Here is a 25274-nt window from a genome sequence, read left to right on the forward strand (position 1 = left end):
CCCAAAAATAAAAAAAACTCTGATTTCTGCATGATACTTACGAGAAAATGGAAAAAGTTATCGCACGTGGTTAGACAAATGTTCGAGATATTTCAACGGAGCCAGGCAGCGAGGGAAATACAAAGAGATTCGATAAACAGGATTTTACTCACGTTGGATTCCTTTATATCGAATTTCAGGAAAACTGCCTATTATACGTATTTCTTTATCCTTGTCCCGAATCCTCGTTCAAATGACGCGCCGAGGAATGCGAAAACTTGCAAACGTGGCGAATTTTGCTTCTTGTCCAGTATCCTCGTTTCTTATTCAAATGTCGTGCTGTGCGACAGACGGAAGACTTAACGAACGGGATAATGAGAACGCGACATCCGAGGAGAAAGGACTCGTAGATTCTTGTGATTTGCATTTCGTAGAAACGCAGAGTATATCAGCTTCAATTTCGTCGGCCGTCTTCAGCGAATGCACCAGTAGCACAGAGGGAAGACTGGTTATTGCATGGACGTTCTCGTCCATCCGATAAAGACTTCTATTTTGGTTCGAGCCAGATCGATCGCGCTGCAAAATTGGAATATCGATCGCGAGCGTGTTGCTTTTTAGTCGTGTCGCTTTTCCCTAGTGTATGTAACAGCACGCACGACACGAAGATTTATCAATCGCATGAAAATCGTGCGTATGGGAATTTATGGAAGAAGTTGCGATAATATGGGAAACAATAACAGTTGCTGGACGTTCGCCTTTAAGAAAAATCAATTTCCTCCCATTGGTTGCAGCGTCGTTAGCTCCATTTTCGATTGAAAGAACCCTCCTTGATGGCGTTTATATTTCGCGAAATCAGGTTCTTCTCTTTAAAAACCAAGAGGTGGAAGAAAGATTGTATTGCACGAGCGTACGGTGCTCTGGGACCTAGCGGGCAATTTTTCACTTTTCTTTTTGTTTTTCCGTCTACAAGACCGACTTTTTTCATCGTGGAATACATTTTATTAGGAAGTTCGTAAGTACGGTCGGCTTTGTAGGGCGACCTAGGGCGAAACGGGCTCCTGTCGTGGATAAGGAATTGTTCTGATCTTGAATTCGAGTAGTTCGCCATAGGCGCTCTTCCACGTAATTTAAAGAATAAGATACAAAAAGGGATTCGTTGTGGAGGAACAAATGAGTTCAAACTGAACTCCGCAATGTTGAACTTATCTTGGGAAAACGATCGATTAACTCTTTAATAATGTTATCAGACAGCGAATATATAAATTTCGCATGAAAAGAGAACATCGTGCTCGATACAGTTATTAATATCCATTTCCTAGAAAGAGCTTCAAGCGAACAATTTACGTATCTGACGCTCAGAGTGTTCTTCTTTGTTCGCCATTGAACTGATATTATGTATCTATTAGTAAAATTTTACAGGCTATACGATTATTGATAAATTCTATAAACAATTTATATCGTACGGCAATGATATTGCAAGGTATACCAGGAATATCAGCGATTTTACTTGTAACTCGTAAAATTGTAAACGCTGTATAACAGAATTCTACAAGCTACAACTCTTGACCCGTAAATTTATGAGAATTCTGTCAAAGAATTAATTGTGATAACGACTGAACTTGTTGAAGAGACCTTATAAAAAATCAGAAAACGTAAGAAATCCCGAGGCTAAAGATATCATGATCTTCTCAATCGTTAATTTTGCATTCTCCGTGAGATGACCAAACGTTCGCTCGCTCACGGGATTCAATTCGATCCGAACCTTTTAAAAACGTAATCTAATTATCTCAATAGAATGAGCCATTGAAAAGAGGAAGGATATAAAAGAGCATTGTGTTGGAACCAAGTTACGATGCCTGCAAATAAAATCTGTGGAATCGAAGATAAACTGCCGCGGACAGCCAATGGAGAATCTATTATTTAATCCAGCCGATGCGCTTCTCCATATTTTACTTTGGGAATTCTGGTATCTGAATGCAAACCGTTAGAGGAAACCAGAGCAATAAAGGGATATTTATTTTTACCACAAAGAGAAGAATATCGAGTTTACGAGATGCATCGTAATATTTGCATTCTCGGTCAAGTACTCGGGTGTCGGAAGAGTCGCGAGATTATTCCGTAGTTGGAAGGAAACGGTACGGTAGCTATTAAAACGACACTCGAGAGCAATTTTTCTTTCGATTCCAAAGAAATTCGTTACGTTTCGCGATAAAAAGCGCCACGAAACCAAGCGAAAAGTAATTTCTCTTCGAAAGTCTCCAGGACATTTTTTGCTCAGCCGACTAGTTTGCCTACGAAATATGTGTTTAAGCTTCGTATTCACTTGAAAATTGCTCGATGCAACTTGCTAAATAGCGGTACATCTCATCAGCGGATACACTGTACCGCAAAAAGAAACTAGAAAGTCAGTCGATATTTCGTCTTCGTACTTTGTAACGACGTTTTACGTATCTTGTTTCTACATGGTTTGAGGATTTTGCTAACGGCCGTGAAATGTTACATCGATTTCACGTAGAATTAGAAAAATCATAATTAAACTACACGTTGCATTAATGATAGCTTATGACGAGCATGCTGTGCCTCGTGCGCAAACATTTTCAGGATCGTTCAACTTATCGTTAGTAGATGATACACAGAGAATTATAAACTAATAGAGCTATATGAAAAGTATAGTTACGACGAATAAATTAGATTATTTCTAAAGCTACAATTAAAAGCCAGAAACACAGGGAACTTCAAATATTTTACGATATCTCGAGAAATGAAAGAATACTTTAATTAAGGAGGGTAGCATAATATTCTAGCACACACAGGTGTAATAATAATAAAACGTAAAATCATTTTGTTGATCATTCTATACCTTTATAATCGAATTACGTCTTGTCAGAAACAAGCTCGAGCGGTAGTCTCGTTACTTTCTCGTTGTACCGTGAGCTTTGAAACAGACATAAAGAGGAAGTGTGCTTAACGTCTGCTTCGAAGATCGTGCACTTCTCTTGAAGTGTAATTTAAAAGAAATGCAGCGAGTGGAGCTTTCTATCTGCTACAAAGGTCGAACGAATGTGATAGAACATCCGTGAAATCGGTCGGAATTGGCTTTTCGGTTTCTTTTGTTTAAAGAATGGCGCTTCCTTTTCGAAAGTAATTTCTTTTCATACGCGAAACCTGTTTCATATTATTTGCCAGCTTTGAAAGAAAAGAAGCTGTAAACCCGAGGAAATGTCGCTGCGAATTACAAATTACGGACGATAACGGACGGAGGTCGAAGAAACATGCGGGAAACAATAAAACTATCTCAACGAATGCGATGCTTGGATGAAGAGATGAATAAGTAAATGAGCCCCCGTAGGCCAAGTTTTAAAGTTCAACCCCCGAAATTAGATTTACCCTCTCGGTGGTTGTTTATTCTTCGGGGCGGATATTTTTTCCAGCGAAGACGAAAGAAAACAAAGAAGCGCGGTTTTATCGTGTCGTTTCCACCGTCTTCTATTCTCAGAAAGGGAAAAATCACTTTAATAGTCGTGATATCTACAGCGACGCGATATAAAATATGAATATTAAAGCCGCTTCTATTGTCGGAGGAACGCTGCTGCAATTGTTTACTTCGATTTCATAAACCAATGGAACACCGTAGCTGTAAATCAAATATTCAAACATCCGTTATTTATTTATCGACCTGCTTATGGCATTTTTTCCTCTCTTAAATAATTTTATATCTTTCTTCTTGGAAACTTCAATAAAATCGGGGCTTGACTTTTTATATTTAGATATTAATTAAAAAGCGTGGGTTCGATGAAAATCACTGACTTTCTGCTGGGAGCAAGTTGTTAAAAGAGATGTTAAACTTATCCATTTTTTCCTTTATTCCAATACGATCTCCTTTAGTTTGTAATTCCCAAAATATTACTGATGAATATTTTTCACGGAGTAATTCTAATAGAGAATAGAAAATTCGATTTCTACATGTACAAAGGTGGAGATACAAAGTGTTCTTACATCTTGAGTATATTGTACATGTACATTGTACAATGAATAATGGATGTCGATAGCAGGCACTGAAACAATGATAAAGAAAACCGGGCAACAGCGTATGCCATTTTCTGCAAGATGTAGTCACAAGTTCATGCATTCTTTGCATGATATTGAAATATTTAAGAAAAGAAGAAATTTTCTCAATGCTTGGAACTACAATATCCCTGTAGGAAGTAATATCAGAAAATTTCCAAGTATCGTTGGTACGAGGTTCGTGTTTGTTCTTAGCTGAATGAAATTCATTTTCCAATGCGATTTCGTGCAGCTGCTATTGAACGCTACGCCGATGGATTCGCGCGTTCCGATTGCAGAAAATAACAAAGTGCGGCTGTCCCAGTCGGTGGGTTTCCAATGATACGCCGCTGGCTGAAGTTACAGAATAGAAATGTAATGGGCTAGAAAATTAGCAGAGGAAACTAAGAAAGGCAAGAAACGCAATAGATATCTTTTCGACATCCTTACTTTTCTCTCAACTATCGATAGTCTGCCTTTTTTACCCAAACGCTTTTTGCTGTTATTTCATTACGAGATTTCGCTCAACTCGATACGTTTGAAGCTGACAAATCTTGCGTCTGGACTCATCGTAAACGACAGTACAGTTATTCTATTTAATTCAATGTTCCTTTACAAACTGGGTCAAATCAATTCTTATTTGTACGTTACAAGCTTCCTCTTGTATATATCTGTTTCCGTGTCTGCCGTCAAATCGATCAATATAATCTAAAAATTGTTTTAAAAATTCATTAAATAGTAGAAAATAAAAATTTACAAACAAGATTTTATTCATAAACGTATTCTGTCATGTGTGACTCTTGTGAGGCGTAGCTCGCCTGAATAAAACCGTGGGCGCCCTATCTATTGTTAAAATAACATCAATCGACAATCTGAAAATTAATCGTGTTTCGTGCCTACTGTACTAACTCATTTTCTCATTTACACGCGAAATTTAGCTCGCTGCAACTTGTAATTAGAGGCACTGTCATAATGTTATGCAATGATAGGTTAGGATAGGTATCATCCTAACCTCGCAATGGATAGTGACAACCTAACCTCGCAATGGATAGTGACAACCTAACCTACTAAATAGGTAGGCATCGTAACCTATGCAAGTTGCAGCGTGTTAAACGTTACGCATGAATGAGAGAATAGATGCTTCAGTACGGTGAACATGATCAATTGTCGATTGATGTCATTTTAGCAATAGGTAGAGCGCACACAGTTTTATTAAGGTGAGCTACGTCCCACAAGAGTCACGCATAACAATTGCGATTATTTTCAACTTTTTACTGCGTTTATGAAGAGAACGGTATTTTTAAAATTTTTTCAATTTATATTTAATTATACTATTGCAGGTTTCGACTGTACGATAATTTCTCAAGCAATAATATCAACAAATTGACAAATTACAAATTAAAGGATATAAATTCGTATTCTACGATTGTATAATTCTCGTAGTCGGATAATTTAGAGTTTGAAGATCACGGGAATCTGAAGACGTATTAATGTGAAATTCGTTATTATATGCTGAAATATTAACAAACCTAAAGATCATCGGATAGATTTTCATTGTTCGCGTTTACTCGATTTTAATCACGTACGTCTCATTTTAATGAATAAGGATGCACGGTGTTGGCAGCAAATTCTCGTTTATAGCTCTACTGCAGCGTAGCTCGTTGGAACCTTATTAACAAGCGAGCTCGTGATTTTTTTCCAATTAAGCCTTTTAATTACACGCTACCGCAAAAGCGCGATATTTTCTCGTTTCTTTCTTTTTGTTGCAATCTCGTCATGGGCTGTGCATGAAAAACAAAATATTTTTAGAGAACAGTGTCAAAGTGAATATCAAGATGTTTAGCTACGGAAAATAAACAATTGGCTATACAACATGTATCATCTCCAAGTTTAGTAGCGGTAGCTGATATTAATTTTGGCAACTTGACAGTTACGGTAAGGACACGCATTTACTTGTTCGTAGCAGAAAAACCTTCCCGCTTTAAGTCATTTTTCATTGGGTCTAGCAAAAGTTTCGGCGGCTTTACTCATTTTTAATGGTCCTCCTTAAAAGCTCATAATGGAAAGATTCATAATGGAAGCTCATAATGGAAAGCTTTGCCAGCCAAAGCGAGTAACTACAGTATCCTCGAACTAAGCTCATCCTAAATAGCGCCGAAAGTTTCGGAAAGTATGCAAAATGTGCACCACTGACAATATTTTTGTTTCGTATATTAGATTATGTACGAAGTTCATTCGTTTTTCAGTTTTACATCTTGGAAGTGTTATAGATATCTTACTAATGCTAACTGCAATGAATAAACATGTTACATGTTAATGATAATTGTGCCATTTAACGACAGGAAAAATAAACATTATACTTCGTAAAAGAGAATTGTTTGTTACTATACAAGTGCAATGTATGTTTCAGATTACTGGATTGTTTGTTATACTTTTACCGTCGGAGTATATCGATCGTTTCAGTATTTGGAAAAATTGTTTCTCCAAATATCGACTGGTTTAAAGAATATCAAAGTCTACCATACTTTTTAAAAAGCTTGAAGTGCCGGGGTAAATAAGCAATTTAACCCTTAGAGGCTATTATAGGTGAAATTTCACCTCGTGCAAATTTTGCTTCGATATCATCAGCAAACAACTTTTCTACCTTCTACGTGATAGCGAGTGGTAATACAAAATTTCATTGCATTTGTTTGACTTTATTGCTTTCTGAGATAAGAACAAACGTAGCAAGATGAAATTTCATCCATGATGGTATATTATAATATTACTTCTTTCGATATTAGCTAAGAGATAATCCGTGCGCAAGAATAATAGAACAACGTAATGGACAACACTGATTAAATAGATCGTATATGCATAAAAATAGCACACACACATTTTAAAAAATACCAATGAATTTATTACACGACCTAATATTATAGTCCCAGGATAATGGTTAGTGGAAACGTTAAAAAAAGCTAATCCAAAATAATTTGCGTCGAGCAAGGCTGCGAATATATCAGAGCGATGAGTAGCGATGGGATCCGAAAATGTTCGAATTAGGAGTCAAGACTTTTAAGACTTTTAAGCTTCGAATGCTGTTCGAAGTAATTCGAATCTACATATACGATACTAATTTGAACTGTTTCAGATCGCATCACTCGCTACTTACCGCTTCGCTATAATGTCGTACCAAGGTATTTACGAGTGTTGACGTCACCAAACGAGATTTGATCGAGCGAATCGTTTTAATTTTAATAGCAATAACGGAACATTGACTTCCGTTCGATCGTGAATGTTCGAGGACTAATTTGGAGCAAGTTTGTTTAATGATTGGAAGTAGCGACAGGATGCTCTCAGCATTTCCTGATTTAGATAATATCTTAACTATCTTAGGGAAAGGGCAACTTTATAAGGGTTGTTTTAATCGCAAAAGATAAGATCCTGTGGCATTATTTTCGGTGACTCGATCTCACGAGTTTTCATCCTGAATTTTGTTTCGTCTTCGTTACAGTAACGTTAACTTCACAGCGTCTTATTTGTATTGCGATGCGTTGCAATATATGCTGCGTTTCATAAATATAAAATCGCTGAAACTTTTCCATTTTTATATTTTGTTGGTGGAAAATTATTCTTGTTCCGTGATTAAAATTAGCGTAACAGAATATTTCATTAAAAATTCAATGCAGAATGCAATGAAACGAAATTATAATAATAGCCTTAACTTTTCAATTTTATGAACTTTCTACTCTGATTTTCTCGTGTTGTATCCTGCACCTGTATAAGAAGAAAAGTTTTAGTGTGGTTTTACAGTTACGAACTGCTGCGGTTTAACGAGTGCTATACTTTGAATATCCTATACATTTTTGCATATTATGTACATTATATGTATCTTTAGACTTTCAAATTTCATATATTCTACATGCGTAAATTTCCACGCTCTACTGATGACTATCATTGTTCAAGACGGAAAGATTTAGACATATTTGTAGAAATTTCTTGAAATCTCTGCCATTTCCCAAATTCCCTTTTGATCATTGCTCTGTTAGCAACATGTTATATTAATTCGTGTACGGCTTGCATTCGATTACGCAATTAGTAAATATCAAGGAGAGAGAAGCCATTGATGAGTATGCATTAGGATAAATTATGCTAACGCACAAATATCCTAATATTTCGTGAAGCCACGCGTGCAATTTATATTCCTATCTAATTACCATTCGATATGCGAGGTCACAGATTTTCGTGATATTCTCACTACGCGTGTCATAGTCAACACGAAATGTGATTCTTTTCGAAACGCGTTGGGACAATTTTTCCGCTTAACATATTCGTTGTTATTGAAATTAAACTATCTACTTCTATTGCATTAAAAAAAAAAAAAAAAAAAAAAATCGGAAATCAGAAGCGTAGGTCGAGTAATAATTACTGAGCTGTTACTTTCATGTGAAATCTGTCTGACTAAATTTGTATTCTATATAGATACATATGAAAGGGAAAAATGACTGACTCACTCGTCAACTCAAATTCTCAGCTCAAATCGCTATACCTAGAAACGTGAAATTTGGACAGTATATTTCTTTCATGACGTAGATAAGAGACAAGAAAAGATTTTTCGAAATATCTACTCTAGAGGGGTAAAAAGGGGATATATTTCTTCTTAAAAGAACACCTATATCCCACGAGTTGATAAAGTTGGAAATATGAAACTCGCCATACGAACTCTTTATTAAAGATAAACAAACGCGTGTTCGAGTGTCTTTTGAAATGCAGCTTCTAAAGGGTGTTCAAATAGAATATAGTAAACATAAATTGTTAAAGGGGCAAATACCGTGCGAGCGAAGCCGCGGGCTAGCAGATACTGGCGTAATAATATATTTATCCCATTCTTCTATAAATATGCGGGCTGAGTCGGTAAAAACTACCACTTGAAATAACTCATTGTTTGTTGACTTTATTATTTAATTATTAAAACTCATTTCATTTAAAAATACTGGTCGGACAAGTATATTTTGATTTTTTAATCGCTCATATTTTCACACATGTAAGATATTAAAAAATCAACGTGTACTTATCCGATCAGGCTTCTTAAATACAATCAATTTTACTACAAACGTTATTTGATAAAATCAGCGGTTAACAATTGATTTCAGCTAGTAGTTTTTACCGACTTACCCTGTATATCCTTGGTAAAAAAATTCAGATGTACGTATCTTTAAACAACGCTTACAACATCCTCCGAAATGATAAAATAACGAAACAGACAAACTTATTATTCAACCCAATACGTAATAAAGGTAAACCAATTTCAATTCAGTCGATTCCAGTCTTTGTAAATGTAGATATAATTCATATGGAATAACAGAACCCGAGTGACGAGTTAATTCGTCTTTCTCAGAGAAAAGAAATTGCTTTTGTATTATACAACGTTGAATAAATCGATGGGATGGGAGAGCAGGTCGAACCTATCCAATTTCCAATCAACGAAGATACCGTTTAGAACAGCAACAAGGAAGTAGTCTGTTATAGTGTTCACTGCTTTACAAAAGAACACGGCTATAGCGCATCTTCTCGTTTAGTGTGGTCGGTTCGTAAGTGGCATCTTCGGTGGAGCAAAGGTAATCGAAAATACCGGGAGTGGTTCTTTTATCCGGAGGAAGAGAATGTTCGCCATGAGATTTCTTTTAATTCACCTTAGCTGTAACGGTATCAAAGCAACTCGCCAGGACCGAATGAAAGGTAGGTACTCGTATCTTTGAACAAGGGAAACATTGACCACTTATTAAGGATTCCATTTGGCCCGTGTAACCTGCGCTTATGCGCCATTAGATAGGTGAAAAAAAAACGGCGAAACCAAGCTAGAAATTTCAGTTTCATTTCGCGAGAACACGCTAGCCTTCATTTATCCGCACGATCATTCACTGCGAAAGATGTCAAGAGTCCTAACGAATTAGGTAACTCGACTGAGTTCTATTCTTTCGGAATTTTGACAGTGCAGGAACATCGTAACATTAATTTCTATGTAAAACCGGAAGGTCAGAATTACGATTAATCGCAATTGTTATCTTTGTATTAATGATAGTTCTGGAAGATATTTCTAGAAGATGTTCTATCTCGTGTACAGACACCTCGTGTAGTCTGAATATTGCGAAAATGAAGAGAATGTTGAAGGTGTTTAAAGCGGATGGCCAAGAATGATCTCAAACTTCGTAATGTTTAATGTCGTTTAAACGTAAATCCGTAATTTTTAAGGACCACGTCTGAAATAATGAAACCTGTTTACACCACGGAAGTTTCCCACAATTAGGATATAAAAGTAGGGCACTTAATAAAAAATGAGGAAATAGAGAAAGAGCAGATGACTTTTTATTTTCGCCTAATACATTTGTAAAGAAATTTTATAGTAAATATTGAAATAGCTACTCTTGTGAAACACTGTACGTCGGGAATAAAATACGAACAAACGTTTCTTTAAACGTGATAGCCAGTAATGGATGCTTCTCAGACTTTCTCGTACCACATATAATACTTCTTTCAAGAATGCCAAATAGTCTTGAAAATCGTAATAATTTTTGAACCTTCTACAATGGCTACACAAAATATTGATAGGATTTTTTATCAGATTCTCCATTTCATTTTCATAGTAACAATTTTTATATTCATATCACGGTATTACTAAATGATATGAAATTTAATACATTTGAACCTAGTTAATTAATTAATTGCTACAATAAATACGAGTGTGTGTGAATATTTTTTGTATCCATTTCATATGGAAGAAACACTGGTGAATTTTAATATCTATTTGCGAAATCACTATTGAAAGATCTTGAGTATCTATCGATGATAGTATCCCATAATGTGAATGCTAATCCGTGACTTCGATGACCCCTGCTACCTTCGACCGATATCGAACCCTATTGACACGACCTCAATTAGTACTTATGATCTTCGAGTGATTTCAAGTTTCATTGGAGCATCATAAACTATTCATGATGACAGAGATAATACGATTATAATAAGTGAAGAAACTCGATCCATTCATCGCCTGATTATTGATACACCGAGGGAAGCATTAAATTATAAATAATATTTGTTCGAATGCAGGTGGAAATGACGATCAAATAACTTGTTGACTACAGTTTATCAAATGAAATTCATGGAAAATATCCGTAATATCGTTGACCGAGCAATTAAGCGAAGTAAATTCTTTAGAAAATTAATTAGAAAATGATTAGTAACAATTACTTAATTGCCTAGATTGCGATTGTTTATGCTATTCCAATTTCATAATTTTGCTACCAATAAGTATCATTTATAATTCCATCATTAATTTCATAATTAAACAAAATCAAACCTAAACAAAGATTTGTTAGATTTATCAAATGCTATAATCAATTCACTGTATGTATTTTATATATTTCTGCATATTATCGATTGAAATATAAAGACGAGATATTTGTTGCAACGTTCGATGCATGAATTCTTCATACACCTCAAAATTCTAGCATTCATCCATCTTCACACAAGTTTCAAACTAGATAGTAATTTTTAAATAGCTTTTTAACAATTCCTCAAGGTAACTTGACTTTCTGCAAGCGTCTTAATGTTGTATAAATACGTATTTGCACAACAATATGCATTTGAATTAAGCGTGCATCGTGTTGGTTAAGGTGGATTACGAAGTGGATTCATCTTATTTGCATAGAGTTAATCCCTGCTAGAAGACCTGTGAAATTTCTGTTGTTAAAACACCGCTAAGCTCACACTAGAAATTTAATGTTATTTAATCACCTCAATTTAGCCATATTTTTTCTTATGGTTAAATGATATTTGTGGAAGTCTAATTGTTACACGAGACTTCATGGATAATTAATTATCCGGCATTGAGGATGATGTTCGCAAACAACGAAGAAGCTGCGATTCGTGATACAGGAGCTATATCGAGCTTGTAATATCAGCTTATGAGCAGATATAGCGTTCGATCCGAAACGTTGGTGATTACCCTGCGACCGATAGGCAAATAATTAGCCAAACGGGGACATTTCGATAACAATCTATCTACCTCACTTGCCGTTAGTTTCGCAGCGGTATAGTCTGCTCAGTTGCTATGTTCATCGATCCTCTGTCTCTCTCTCTCTCTCTCTCTCTACAGTAATTCAGTTTCGTGATTTGCTTAAAAAATATATAGTGGCTTACGAAAATATCTGTACAATTGTCTACACCTGATATTCTTTGTAAATATATATCACGAAGATATCTTTTATAAATGTATATCGTGTATGTTATACGAGACACTTTGATCTATCGAAATGTCGTAACACATTATCACGGTTAAATGGCAACATATTGGTGAAATTCAATCAAAGCTGTAAGATATTTCGCGCAAATAGGTATATATGTATTTTATACATATCGCAGAAATATTTAAACAGTCAATCGTCGATTGCATTAATAAGCCTCAATATTTAATGACAATATCCGTAATACTTATTATGCGTATACTTCAAGTGTTTATTTGTGCTGTATATTAAATTTTTACTAAATATACATTCGGAGTGAATGTTTCATGATTTCTACATATATTTCCAGGGTTTGGTTCAAACTTTATATAGCCGCGAAACACGTGTCGTGTTAGACTGTTAATAAAATTTCACAATATCCTGTGCAGCGCATAATGTAAAAATGTGTCGCATCCTTCGCATCGAATAAATAACGTTGAATACAAATTTGCAGAAAATGCCAGGTATTACAGGCCGCACGATATCCGGTTTCAATTCCGCGGTTATGATAGATTCATCGGTGCAATGCGTATTCTCATGAATTGCTTCAGTAAATTGCTTCGTTTAATTTCGCCCAAGTTGATGCCATTTAATTAAACGACAAACAATTGGACAAATGGCAGGGAGGTCGAAAGTCCTTTGTTCCCAATGTTTCATGGTAATGCAAAACTGTATTACTATTCGCTGCTTAAAACAATACCGTGTTCTTAACGCTACGAAAATGGTGTTTGCCATCCGCGCGGTGATTAATTGAACAATTCCAACGAATATGGCCATCAACTTTGATGTACGCGAAATTTTGTGGAATTTTTGTTTTTTGCTGCTGTTGGTTTCAGACAGGTTTCAGGCAATAGCTGCTGAATCCTTGTTATTGGAACTGTTCGGTTATCCAAACAGCTTTGTCTCGGACAAACGAGGTTCTGCCGTCCGAAAGTATTAAACAGAAATGAAATGAGAACGTCAGTAACATTTATCATTAGACCGCGGATTTTTATGTTATTGTCATGTATTAAATTCATATTTTTGAGAATATAATTAAAAAGCTAGAGTATCCGTAGAGAATTGTTTTACGTATCAAGTATTATAGAAAGTACTATGGATGTTTTATCTCCTCATATCTTCTCATCTCCTATTCTGCGTATTCTGTGCGATTTTTTACCTTCAAATTTTCTATAAACGAATAAAAATCGTCAGTCTACCTATTACAATTTTATTACGTAACACTCCTGACCTTTCGCACCTATTTCATACTAAGAGTTTCGAGTTTGTGTCTGAATCGTGAAAATGGACTCTGGAGAAATTCAAGTGTCGATCGGTTTGAACGATTCGGTAACAGAATTTCTGCCTTCCTGGACAATTTTGGTAGACAATCGGTTTAAAAAAAAAAACTAACGCGTTTTTCAGGATCGCGAAAATTGTTCCAACAGGTCGAAACAAATTTCCGTCGTAAAAGGTTTGCGAGAGACAAGAGAAGACAGACAGACAGAGAAAGAGAGAGAAAGGACGAGAAAAATGTCGACGAGAGACAAGCGCAGTTGCAGGCGGCGGATGGGAAAAAGAATGAAAGAGTTCCGGTCTACCCACGACCGTCGTAATTAAATCCCGTTTATCCTGATTGCGATCTGATGAGAAGGAGAAAAAAAAAAAAAGAGAAAAAAGAAAGGGCGACGAATCATGGGGAAATTCGCGTAGCGATTCGTAAACGATTCAATTCGTTCCGCCAGATTCGCCATTATCAGTAAAATTCTAATTCCGTGGATCGACTCGAAAGCTGAATGAATTTGAGCTGAAGAGAACGTCAACCCCGATTTACGATCTGATTGGATTCTGATTTCACGATACCAATAAATATCTCGGTAAACGACTTACCCCGCCGGTTACAGGTAGGAAAATTCATGTGCACACTGGCACACGAGATACCGAGATACAGACCACTTGAAATACAGCTTCGCCATTAAATGAGAGAGAGAGAATAATTTTTCTGTGCATGCGCGATCAACATTTGCTTAACATTTACTTTAACCACGTTACAGTGAAGAGTATAATTGAACTTGTTGAACGACAGGTTTTGTATCGATCATTTTTTATTACCATTAACGTTAATGCACACAACAAGTAGATAGAATAAAAACATTTTACGTAATTTAAAGAATTAAAGCTAATTTTCTTCAGTTGTTCCATGTTGTTTTGTTTGCTGGTAACAAGAAATGCTCGTTGATTCAAGTTTCCTCGAATACGACGATCTTAAGCTTCGTTCACACTAGCGATTAAAGGTACGGCCGAACTACGATAAAAAATCTAGGATTTTGTTTTTCATTTTGATTCGTTCACTGAAAGTAGGCACAATATCGTTTTTCAAGTATACTTTAATGAAAATCGCGTTATAGCTCGCTGTAATTTCGTACGAAGATCAATTAAACGCTCGTCCTCCATGTTCCTCTCCGACTGTGGGACAGAGATCTTGATCGCTAGTAAACCGACGCCAAGGTTGACAGATTTTCACTTGACCTGACCGCACCGCCTACTGTGAATGCTCGCGTTGGATCACATCTAAGCGATTTTGACCTGCGCCTGAGGTGACGAGATCACTTTCGTACAATACGAAACAAAACTGAATCAACGAATGTTACTTGTTGTGCAAACAGAGAAATGTTTACAACTTTGAAGAAAAGCTTAAAAAACCGTCTAGATTAGCATCAATTACGAAAAATGTTGCTGTCACGTCATTTTTTATACGTTAATATTAATGGTAATAAAAAATAATTTACACAAAATCCATCGTTATGGGATCGGTTGTATTATATTTTTCGCTGCATTTTTCAAGGACCATCGCAGCTGCATATATCACGTGGATCGCACACAGTTGTAGTTTATGTGCATTGGTAAATTGCATGCTAATTGCACAGCGCAATTGTAAATTGTTATAAAAGCTGACCTACGGTTTATCGACGTTCGAATCGAACGTAAACATCGTTATTTTTCTTGCTCATTCGAAAGAGTTTCGTGAACAACGAGAGCGTTGTCGATTGACAATCGTCGATGCTGTCGAGAGCTTTCGACGTAGAAAAAAATTGATCAATTGACGAACAGGAATGCGATGTAATACGCGAAGAAATCAAGCACGAAAGGGTTGATTCGATAAAACCTGTGCTCTCTCCGAATAATTATTGTGCAAAAATAAACCGGGACTATGTATATTTTGTCCGCGAATTTTAATAATCTGTGTGTCTAAGAACGAGCGATAAGAACGATCACGACGTAAGTTTTTCCATTGATACGTTCGCCTTTACAGGAAGATATACGTACTTCCTATGTGTCTTTGGAAAATCTTCGCGAAAGAAAATGTTCGTGATATGCTATTGTCTATAGACATTCGGACATTTAAGTGAATTTGTGCGAAGAGTATATAAATTTTATTAAAAAGTTCCAATGGAGAAGTTATTCGGTAGGTAGGGTTCATAAAATAAAAAAGAAGTCTTAGTGCTAGCTTTTTGATATTAGTTTAAATCGATAACTGTAATAGGTTTTAGAGAAAAATTTCGTAGCAATTCAACTATTCGATTAGAGAATACATATTTGTCATCTATGTATTGATCACAGACTTATAGATTTCCTTCTTAGAAAGCTTCTAAATTTAATGGTGAATTAACGAATAGAGTGAGCAGATATTTATTATCCTTTTATAGAGACTATAAATTTTAAGTGTCTATTAACCTTTAGGCTACTTATCATCTTTACGTATTACGTATATATGTTGTATATATCTGCACATTTAAATTTCCTAGAGATATCTAAGCGTCTGTAAGATATTTACGTAACTGTAATGATCATAACCGTGGTCCACGGATATTTAGGTAAATTTATATTTTTACAGGGTTTATTATAATTAACGGGCTAGAACGTAGGTAGAGATTTATTTCACCTACTAGATGATATAACGAGTACTGTACTTTGAATATTTTATATATTTTTGCAGATTACGCGCGTCCTGTGTACGTTCATCTGCAAATTTTACGCCTTCTATGTACTTTTGCATATTGAATTTCATTCTGTGAAAAAGAACCAAATGTCTGGTTACTTTTAAAAACGCCAGCGAGTGTATCGAGTGTGCGTGAATGCAGGAATTTTTCGCTGAATTTTTTTTCAATCGGAGACAAATCAACGTTTTAAAAGGGGAAGGGATATGCGTCGATTTAAAGCAAATTAACGCGTTAACAGAGCTGCATCCGGAACGTTCATTTCGACCGATCAATCGAAACGATATCGACAGCTCAATGGATTTCGATATGTAATTCGCAAGGAGCGTAAATTACTCGGATTCAAAGAGCGTTCCGGCCTCTCACTCCATTGCGAGTTACTTGGATCACGAAGATCATTAAGGGAGCATAAAAGCCGAAGAAAAAGAAGAATGCCGTTCGAGGAAGAGATGCTACGAGTTCGATTCGTATTTCGCTTTAGAATTACGAAGATGTGCCTGGAAAACCAACAGAAAGATCATTGTATGACGGTGAAATACGAAGTTTGGAATTATCAGAAAGCAATGGTACGATGACGAGCATATAAATCGGAATATTTTGTTTCCATAACTCGAATGAGATATGTAACTATTTGTTTTTATATCAATATTGTTATTCGGTGAAATAAAATGTTCGAAAAATAACGATGGATGTTTAAAGAATGGGCATTAAACACATATGTTTCAAACGTGCAAAGATTAATTTCGATTCGATTATCATTGATGTAATGTTTCACGCGAATCCACGGGAGATAAACGTGACAGGTCAGGTTTTTGTAGTTTTTGTGGACTCGTTGTATTCAAAGAAGTAAAAAATCAAAGAATAATCGACGAATTTATGAGATTTTGTAGAAAACTGAGGATGTTTCTAATGTAACTTCTGAAAGTTCAGTAAACTAGGAAAAATATAAATCTAATGAAACCGACTAAAAGGTAATCCTATTTATTTTGAAATTGTTTTACTTTAAACGTACGCATAAAATTTGTTTCATACACTACGATTATAGAAAAGAGCGAAAATGTTATATCACGTTGCTCCATTGTAATTTTCACATGCACCCGCCTAATGTAATCGAAGAGCCGATAACAAAATTGTTCATAAGTGTCTTCCTCTGGCAAAACTTTCTTAATTTCCCTTCGATGAATTTTAGCAAAATATTCTTCATGCTACACAATTATCATAAATGAACCTACGATTATATCGCGGGAAACCTACGTCTGATTAAAATATGAAATTATGAAAGCTTAATAATTTAATCCTATAAATCGAGACATAGATCGATTCCAATTTCATCGTGTTGTGAGTCTGGTTTTTGGCTACTAGTACGCGTTATTATCCAAAAGATGGAAAAGTTCGATTTACACACGATAAGAAATCGCGAGATATACGGCCGAGCAGTAGTTATTTTCCGGGTTGTTAAATACACCGATAAAAAGGTTCGTCGATCAAGCGATGATCGATGGGACACAAAGGGAAACAAAGAGGATCTGTCCAGGGTTCTCGATTGACGAAATTCTCGATAGTATCAATAATGGAGCTGTACGATTCGACCGAGCACAACAGCTTGCACTTGGTATCAGAATATACACCGCAGTGTGTAATAGCGGGCTTTAGTTAGCAGGTTCAATGGCTGTCTCCAACTCGGTGCTTTCGCCACTGATCGAAGATATATCGATCTAGCCCCGAGTACAGAATCTAGCGAATGTAAAGGCCGCCTAAATTAAACGGCGACTGGAAATCGAGCCCTGAAATTCAATTGAAAATTCAATTACCTGACATCACGAAAAAATGATTACGGCTACCGATGTGATTTTCATCGGTACGACAAAGTTAATCGAGTACATTTCCAGCGGTGTTTACATACACAAAATATCAAGAAATTACTGTCCATCTATGAAGAAAGGTAAATTTCGCAACAAGGTAAAACGAGTTTCTTTCTACTTTCGAATAATTGTGAACGCTTTATGTTGTAATTTAAAATTACAGTAAAATGTAATGTTCTGATAAAGCGGTCTGTAATATATTTTCTGCTTTTGGACGAAACGCAGCAAATGTAAATACAAAAGATAGTAACTTTTAAAGCAATGATTCTGAGATATTACTTGTTGTTTAAAATGTTAATGATCGAAACCGATTTTCCACGAATTTTCTGAGTGAAAGGAATACCGTTTACTTTCCATTAAGCTGTCCAGCTTAATTGATCGTGTAATAACTCTGTGCTTGTGCAGTACGAAAATGTTTAAACACCATGCAACATTCAGTGCAAGATATGAATCTTTACCAACGAATTAACAAATTTTTCAACAGTGAACCATAGAATTTATTAAACGAAGACAAGTTAGAAATTCGATCAACATAAAACACAAAAGATCAGAGGACGAAATTTTAGATCATTGATGAAATCAACAATTAACAATTAACAATTTGAATTAACAATTTGAAGCAATTAGAAGCTTTTCAAAATTTCTGAGCGGTATATTTCTCAATGCATTAAATCTGTTTAAGTTAGAAGTTGTTTATCCTAAACGTAAAAGATACGGTGAAATTTTAGACGGTTGATAAAATTAATGGAAATCTGAGATTCATTTACGAGGAATATATTTGAAGCGGTCATAATTGAAACAAGGAAGAAACTTAGTCCGCTATTTATTGTAGAAGATTTATTCATCGTTCGGCTATGGTATAACGAGCGAATTAATGAACTGTTCGTTGATTAACTTGATCTTGATCATTTGATCGATGACCATTTTATTTTCCGTATTTCCGTGTATCTTTTGCACACTCGATACGTTTAAGCCAGAAGAAAATGTTACGTGGTTAATATGCTTGCAACTAGTTCGATCGGAAAGTTTTCGAGGAGCCATCCGACTTAATTAGGATTAACCTCCGTGGTAATTCTATACTTGCAGCCTTATTCGGCTTATGTGTTCGGAAGGGAGTTTGACGGTATTAATATCGGATGTATCGGTTGATAATCCGAAATCGCCTTGACACTCTACATCTAGAACGGATTGTTTACAAACGTTCACCAATAGAATTTAATTTTCTCCTAGAAAATGTAATTTTTTTTAGAGATTGCGATACGCGTACGTTATCGCTTAAAATTGTCATTTCCAGCTTTCACAAGCTGTATCTTAATTACAATTAAACGAACAAAATTGGGGATAAATGAAACTACGATGATTTTATTTTTCATCCTACAGCTGGATATAGCGGAGTATTATGACACGATTTAACTTTCAAAAACAATATACGTTAATCGAAATAGTGTTTGCATTTAATTGTAAATTTAATGGAACTATCGGATCTCTTGACAGTCACTCTGTTTTCAGATTAGAAATCCGAGTAAACTGACTTTCACAAATTCTTTTAGACTAACGGAAGAATGTTAATAGAAACGATGATATTTAGATAGAGGATGTATACAGGCTGTCTAAGAATGTTGGAGTCGAATTTGTCGGACTCGTAATAAGGAAACAAGAAAAACTATTTAGCGTAACAACCGATTCTGTTTCATTTGGAATAAACGAATTCCTTGATTTTCTTTTACGATAACGCGGCTTGTAGGAATAAATTGTCATCGCAAATTTACACGCAGAAAGATTTGTATCACTGCACTTTCGCTTCCAACGTTTGGCTTATCTTTGACGTTGATAACGCGTGGAAAATTCAACTTGGAACAATCGATGCAATGTAACAGGAAACTCGAGTTAAATATTCCGAACGTGATATTTGTTGAATGGAGGACAGGATTTCGTCTTACATAAGATGGGCAAACACGGGAAAGTATGGAGATAAATAGACGTAGAGACGTAGATATGCGCTTTATTAGGCGGAGTTGGAAGGAAGGATAGAATCTTAGTGGAAACTTAATTCGAACCTAACTCAGATTTAACCTAGATACACCCTAAAGAACCAAGTACTTAGGAAATGTTCAATGGGAACGTGACTGAGATAAAGAAAGAGCTGAGGAAAAGGAACAAGAAAGATAGAAAGTTAGATGATCGTATTAATCTATCGCCGTGTTTATCTATACAATTATTATGCAGAAGCTTAACGAGAAAAGGATTGTAATTAAAGAAACTCATCAAGCAGTTTTACCGGAGTACGTCGATCTATCATTGTCGGTAATTGATAGCAAAGTTGTGGCCTTAACGCGCAACAGGCGTACTCAGCAAGCCCTTTGCCCTTCTAACCGGAAGTAGTTTGCGTGCAATCGCTGCCCAGCCAGATAATCCATCAGATTCTACAAGATACAGTGGCTCAGGAAAGTATTTTTAACTCTCGTTAGTATCGTAACGAGACACGACCGCAGCCATTAATTGGTGAAATTTCAAACCGATTTGAGAATGTACATAGAAGTTGCAAGATGTTTATTGGAAGCGACAGGCTTCGTTAAGATCGCCAAAGTACGTGAACAGTCAATTATTTGTTATATCAATTAGCGAGACCATTTCTAGCGCTAATTGTACATCTAAGACTACCATTCGTATACTAATTTTTCATCGAGTGTATACTTGCGATAAATGTCTGGTAATTTCTACGTTAATTCTCGGATTGCTTTCAAGTTTTATTGTTATAATCACAACGAGTTTGTCTCTTTGCGGCAAAATGTATTCATAAGAAAATCCATAACAAAGTTCTGCGAGAACTGTCAGGATACTTTTGCGAGTGAGAAGCAAGAAGAGTTATGGATCGTACTCGAAACTTGTCACAAAATTTCTTCGTTAGAAACAGGCTTTCTAGGCAAATGCATGAAACATTGTCACATTGCGACAGATTGTAAACCATCCATTACGAGCTATCGATTGTACGTATCGTCATGGTCTTCTCTCTGTTGTCCGCCAACCCAAGATGGAGAGGATACACCGAAGACGTAAGGTGAACCGAGCTGGTAAATCCTTAGGAAACCAACCGTGATTGGGATGCCTAGGGTAAGGTAGACCTTTCTAGAGTCAGCATGCTCCATAAAAAATATCGAAGAGCTGCTCTGTAATTACAAAGAGATTGTTTCCTACCCTGGGATAAGGGATCAAGTCACGCCTCTCGGCGTTCGGACCCTCGGGAAAATCGGGCTTTAAGAAAGTGGAGTTTGCTCGGTTAACTTTATAGGCGTTTTCGACTTTCCTCCAAATTGTTTCGATCGGAATTGGATGGGTGAAGGTTGATTGCTGCTCCTGCGTAGACGTTTCGCGGATGTATCAGCCGTCACCTGACATTCGATTTCGCGCACCAACTTTCAATCTCCGACCATCAGAGTCAATTGCAATATCGTGCAGATTAAATCACATATTTCACACGATCGGTAACCGAACGATCTACTCGCAATCGGAGCGGAAAAATGATTATTTGCGTTGCTAACAAAGTCGTTACGTTTCCCTCGACTCTAACGTATCGCGTTAAGACGCTGATTGCCAAGTGTGTTTTAGATATCTCGCCGCGATAGATCGAGATATACACCGTAAGAAATAATTTCTGCAAAATACCATATCGTATCGGAGCACTTTTCGCCGTCAGTATTATCCGAGTCATTCGCACTGTTGAAGATTCGTTAGTACGTGAAATTTATCCTATTCGTTCTACTGGTTCTAAGAAACGTAGAAACATGTGAGCCAACGATGATCACCATGTCAGTTGATTGTTAAGTCAAGTGTTAACTTGGGGCACTTGAAGCGGGAAAATATTTTTTCGACACACCGACAAAAATTGAAGAGTCCGTTCTGAACGATGACACGAGGACCCACGATTCAAGTTCCGATATCGAGTTGGGATTTTCCTTCTGAATTCTATTCCCTGTACGGTGTTCTCGAGGGTCGGATCAAATCGGATCCATCGAAATTGTCCTTTTTAAATCGAGCAACGTTTTTGTCGGCGATACCATTTGCGTTCCGCGTATATCGCCCGAAGGAGCTCGTTCCTCTCATTCGAGGGTACACCTGTACCGTTCGATCTATCGTTCGATCGAACATTTTTGAAATAATATCGAAGCTTCGAACGATGTTACTAAAATAAAAGACAGGGAATTTTTCGTCATCGATAGAAATTTTTCTTCAACTTTTGGCGTGTCTCGGCTGAAGTTGCTGGAACCAACAGCTAAAGATGCCATAATCGGGCCAGGAATAACTCTTCACCCTCTTGGAAACTCAGACGTCGTTACACCCTCGGAAATATTTCCATTCTGACAGACCGCAATCGTACTCCTTATTTTATAGAGTTCGCGGCGCTTCTTTGAATCAAATCGCCGACTAAATCAGATTCATACAAACGAGATTAACCCGAGTCAGCGTTTCCCGATTCGTGGATCTGCCTGGAAAAATTGATATTTTTCCTCTTCGGAAGCGTTGATCAAAAGCTGACATCGACAGTTTCCTTAATTCGTTAAAATCCCGCAGACGAAATTGAATTACGATAACATCTCACTGAATAACGATCGGAGAATCGTCGCAAAAGCCACAACACTCGTAAAAATTCTACAAATTCAAGTCTAAAATCTTCGCAAACGGAAAGGATCGTCACGCAAGACGAGCGTCCATAAACGGTGATTAAAATAATTAAAGAACGTTTTCATGGCGAACACTCAAACAAATTAAACTCTTCTTGATCTTGACCCGATAGAAACATCGCTATTCGAAAGCAGTTGGAAAACATTTCGAAGATCAAAGAGGCCCGCCGTTTGGTGGAATAAAAAACTCGACGAGAACCGGCTGGCTGACACTTTCCTTGAGAGCGGAATGTTCAAGATGCGAAGTTGCACAGGAAATTTTTCGGTCGAAGAGAAACTCGAGTCCTCCGTAAAAAAACAAACGACTCGGAACGATAAACGTTATTATGGAAAGACTGTGTAAAATCACAAAGCGATCCGGTTCGTTCTCCTCGTCCATCTTTTCTTCTATTATGTCGATACGAGTCTCTTGTCACGTTAAAGATTTCGATGGTTGACGCGCGGCATAATTCTGTCGCGTAGCATGCATAAGTTTCAGGCTTCGTCGCAGCCTCGCCGTAACACTTCCCTTTTCATTGCTCCGCCACGAAATTGAGTTGCCGCCGTCGAGAAGACGCGTTCATTTTCCGCGCACAGCCTTTCTTCTTCCTCCGTCGCACATAGTTTGCAGAAGACACTTATAATACTTTTGGCTTGACGGCTGAGTCTTTAATTCATCGTGCAAACCACGAAATAATCGTTGCCTGAGGATATTGAGAAAAAGCGAGGGGGACACGAGCGAATATGATTAGGAGGGAACGAGCGAAAAATCTAATGAACAGTCCGGAGGAATAAATTAGTGCGATTAAGATGATAACGATCGAGGTGCTGGAGAGAACCTGTTGCGATCCTGTTCCAACAAGCTACGTTAGCCGAACGCCACTCCGGCGAATGAAGATATTCAAATCGCTGGCAATCGATCGATCGAGAAGAAGAGAAGAGCATGGGATAGAAAAACCGTAGCTGTACAACACTCGAGGTAGCTTAAGAAACTTGGATATACGTAGAGCCGAGTCTTCGCATGTGAAAATTGAAATTTTCGCCGATGGAGATTTATCACGCCCGATTGCGCGCAAAAGATTAATTCACGTTCGACGGGCTGTCAATTACGCGGGCAAACAAAGCGTCCACCGTAAATGAATCGAGAAATAAAGTTTGTTTGCACGGTACAAAATCACTTTACGCTTTCCTCTGGTAGAAGGCAATAGGGTGCGCGTTGTCACGATATTCCCCGTTGGTTTCATACGCAGTTCACCATAAAAGAGTGCGAGAAAGAGCGAAACGGAGTCGTTAAAAAAGATCAATCGGACGAGTGACCATCATTGGAAAACAATAGCAGCTTCATCAGAGACTGTCCTCAGGCTACAGAAATACAGAGAGAGAAAGAGAAAAAGAGAGAGAGAGTGTGTGTGTGTGTGTGTGTATGTGTATGATGAAGAGCCTTGCCTGCCTTTTCGTCAATTTTTATTTGCTACACGGCACTCGTTACGAGCGGTTGAGAAGCAGATCTGTTGTTCTCAGTGCAGGGAATCGATTCCCATGAAATCCTCGATCGACGTGTAGCGCAGCCACTTGGTTTATCCGGTGATTCCGGCGTTTCACTCGACAATACGCTAATAGTACCGTGCCGATATTGCGTCTAGTATCGTAAACGAGGTTTTTCTGTGTCCCGACGGATACTCGAGGATCGTTCGATTATAATTTCGTCCGACGTCGCGGCCATCTCTCTGCCACACGATGCACGATGTGTACGAAGGATACGAAAGCACAGGTAGAAGAAAGAGAAGAAAGAGAAACGTGAACGAAGAGAGCGATATAGTTAATCATGCTGGTTGATGTATCGTGCTGGTGTTTGGACAAATTGAAAGCAAATCGAGCAACGTGAAGATGTACGCCGTTCAATCGAGCACACTGGTCTCATGCACGAGGGGTGTGAAAGACAATCATTTTGTAATAGTTGTACGCAAAGACGTATATACATATATGTATATATTAGTGATATATAGTCACGAATTTTGGCGGTCCCGTTTTGAAGTGAAGAGCGTGCTGTGATGTTTCTGGGTAAATTCGTAGCTCACCTGGGGTAGAATCATGACGTGCGGCAGCTGGCGCGCCTCGCCGCGCACTGACTCTTCCGCACCCCGAGCACAGCCTCCTCTCGCCCCTTCCTACGTTTTCCTCCCTCCAACTCTCTTACTCTCTCACTCTGTTTCTCCCTTTCGCTTCCTTTCTCACTCAGCATCCACCACCCTCTTTTCTGCCCGATTCTACCCTCCTTTAGTCCTGTTGCCTCGAAAAACCAGGCGAATCGGGCAACCGCGTTCGACAACGACCTGCTGCTTTTCGTCGACGATTCTTCTTCGCATTTTAGATTATTCTCTTAGCTTATTTATTCCGAGCAGCCGCCGCTCGTTACTTTTCATCTTGCCCCGCCAAACGCTAATGAGGATTTTGCATTTTCTTGTTGCCACACGAGGGGATACCCGCTTTGCG

At 37.4% G+C, this 25274-nt stretch overlaps 1 protein-coding gene across 2 annotated transcripts in view; it reads right to left on the reverse strand.

The window, feature by feature from the left end:
* Nucleotides 1–24964, reverse strand: part of LOC132912135 (dopamine receptor 1-like) — a 59231-nt gene extending 34267 nt beyond the window's left edge. The window contains exon 1 of one of the 2 annotated variants that reach the window (XM_060969295.1): nucleotides 24860–24964. In XM_060969295.1, the coding sequence (XP_060825278.1) occupies nucleotides 24860–24874 (15 nt within the window). In that variant the 5' untranslated portion in view covers nucleotides 24875–24964. The remainder of the gene's footprint in view (nucleotides 1–24859) is intronic. The other variant, XM_060969296.1, reaches the window with a different exon arrangement.
* Nucleotides 24965–25274: the final 310 nt, after the last annotated feature.

This window comes from Bombus pascuorum, chromosome 11 (genome assembly GCF_905332965.1).
Source record: "Bombus pascuorum chromosome 11, iyBomPasc1.1, whole genome shotgun sequence".
In the NCBI taxonomy this organism is placed as follows: Eukaryota; Metazoa; Arthropoda; class Insecta; order Hymenoptera; family Apidae; genus Bombus; species Bombus pascuorum.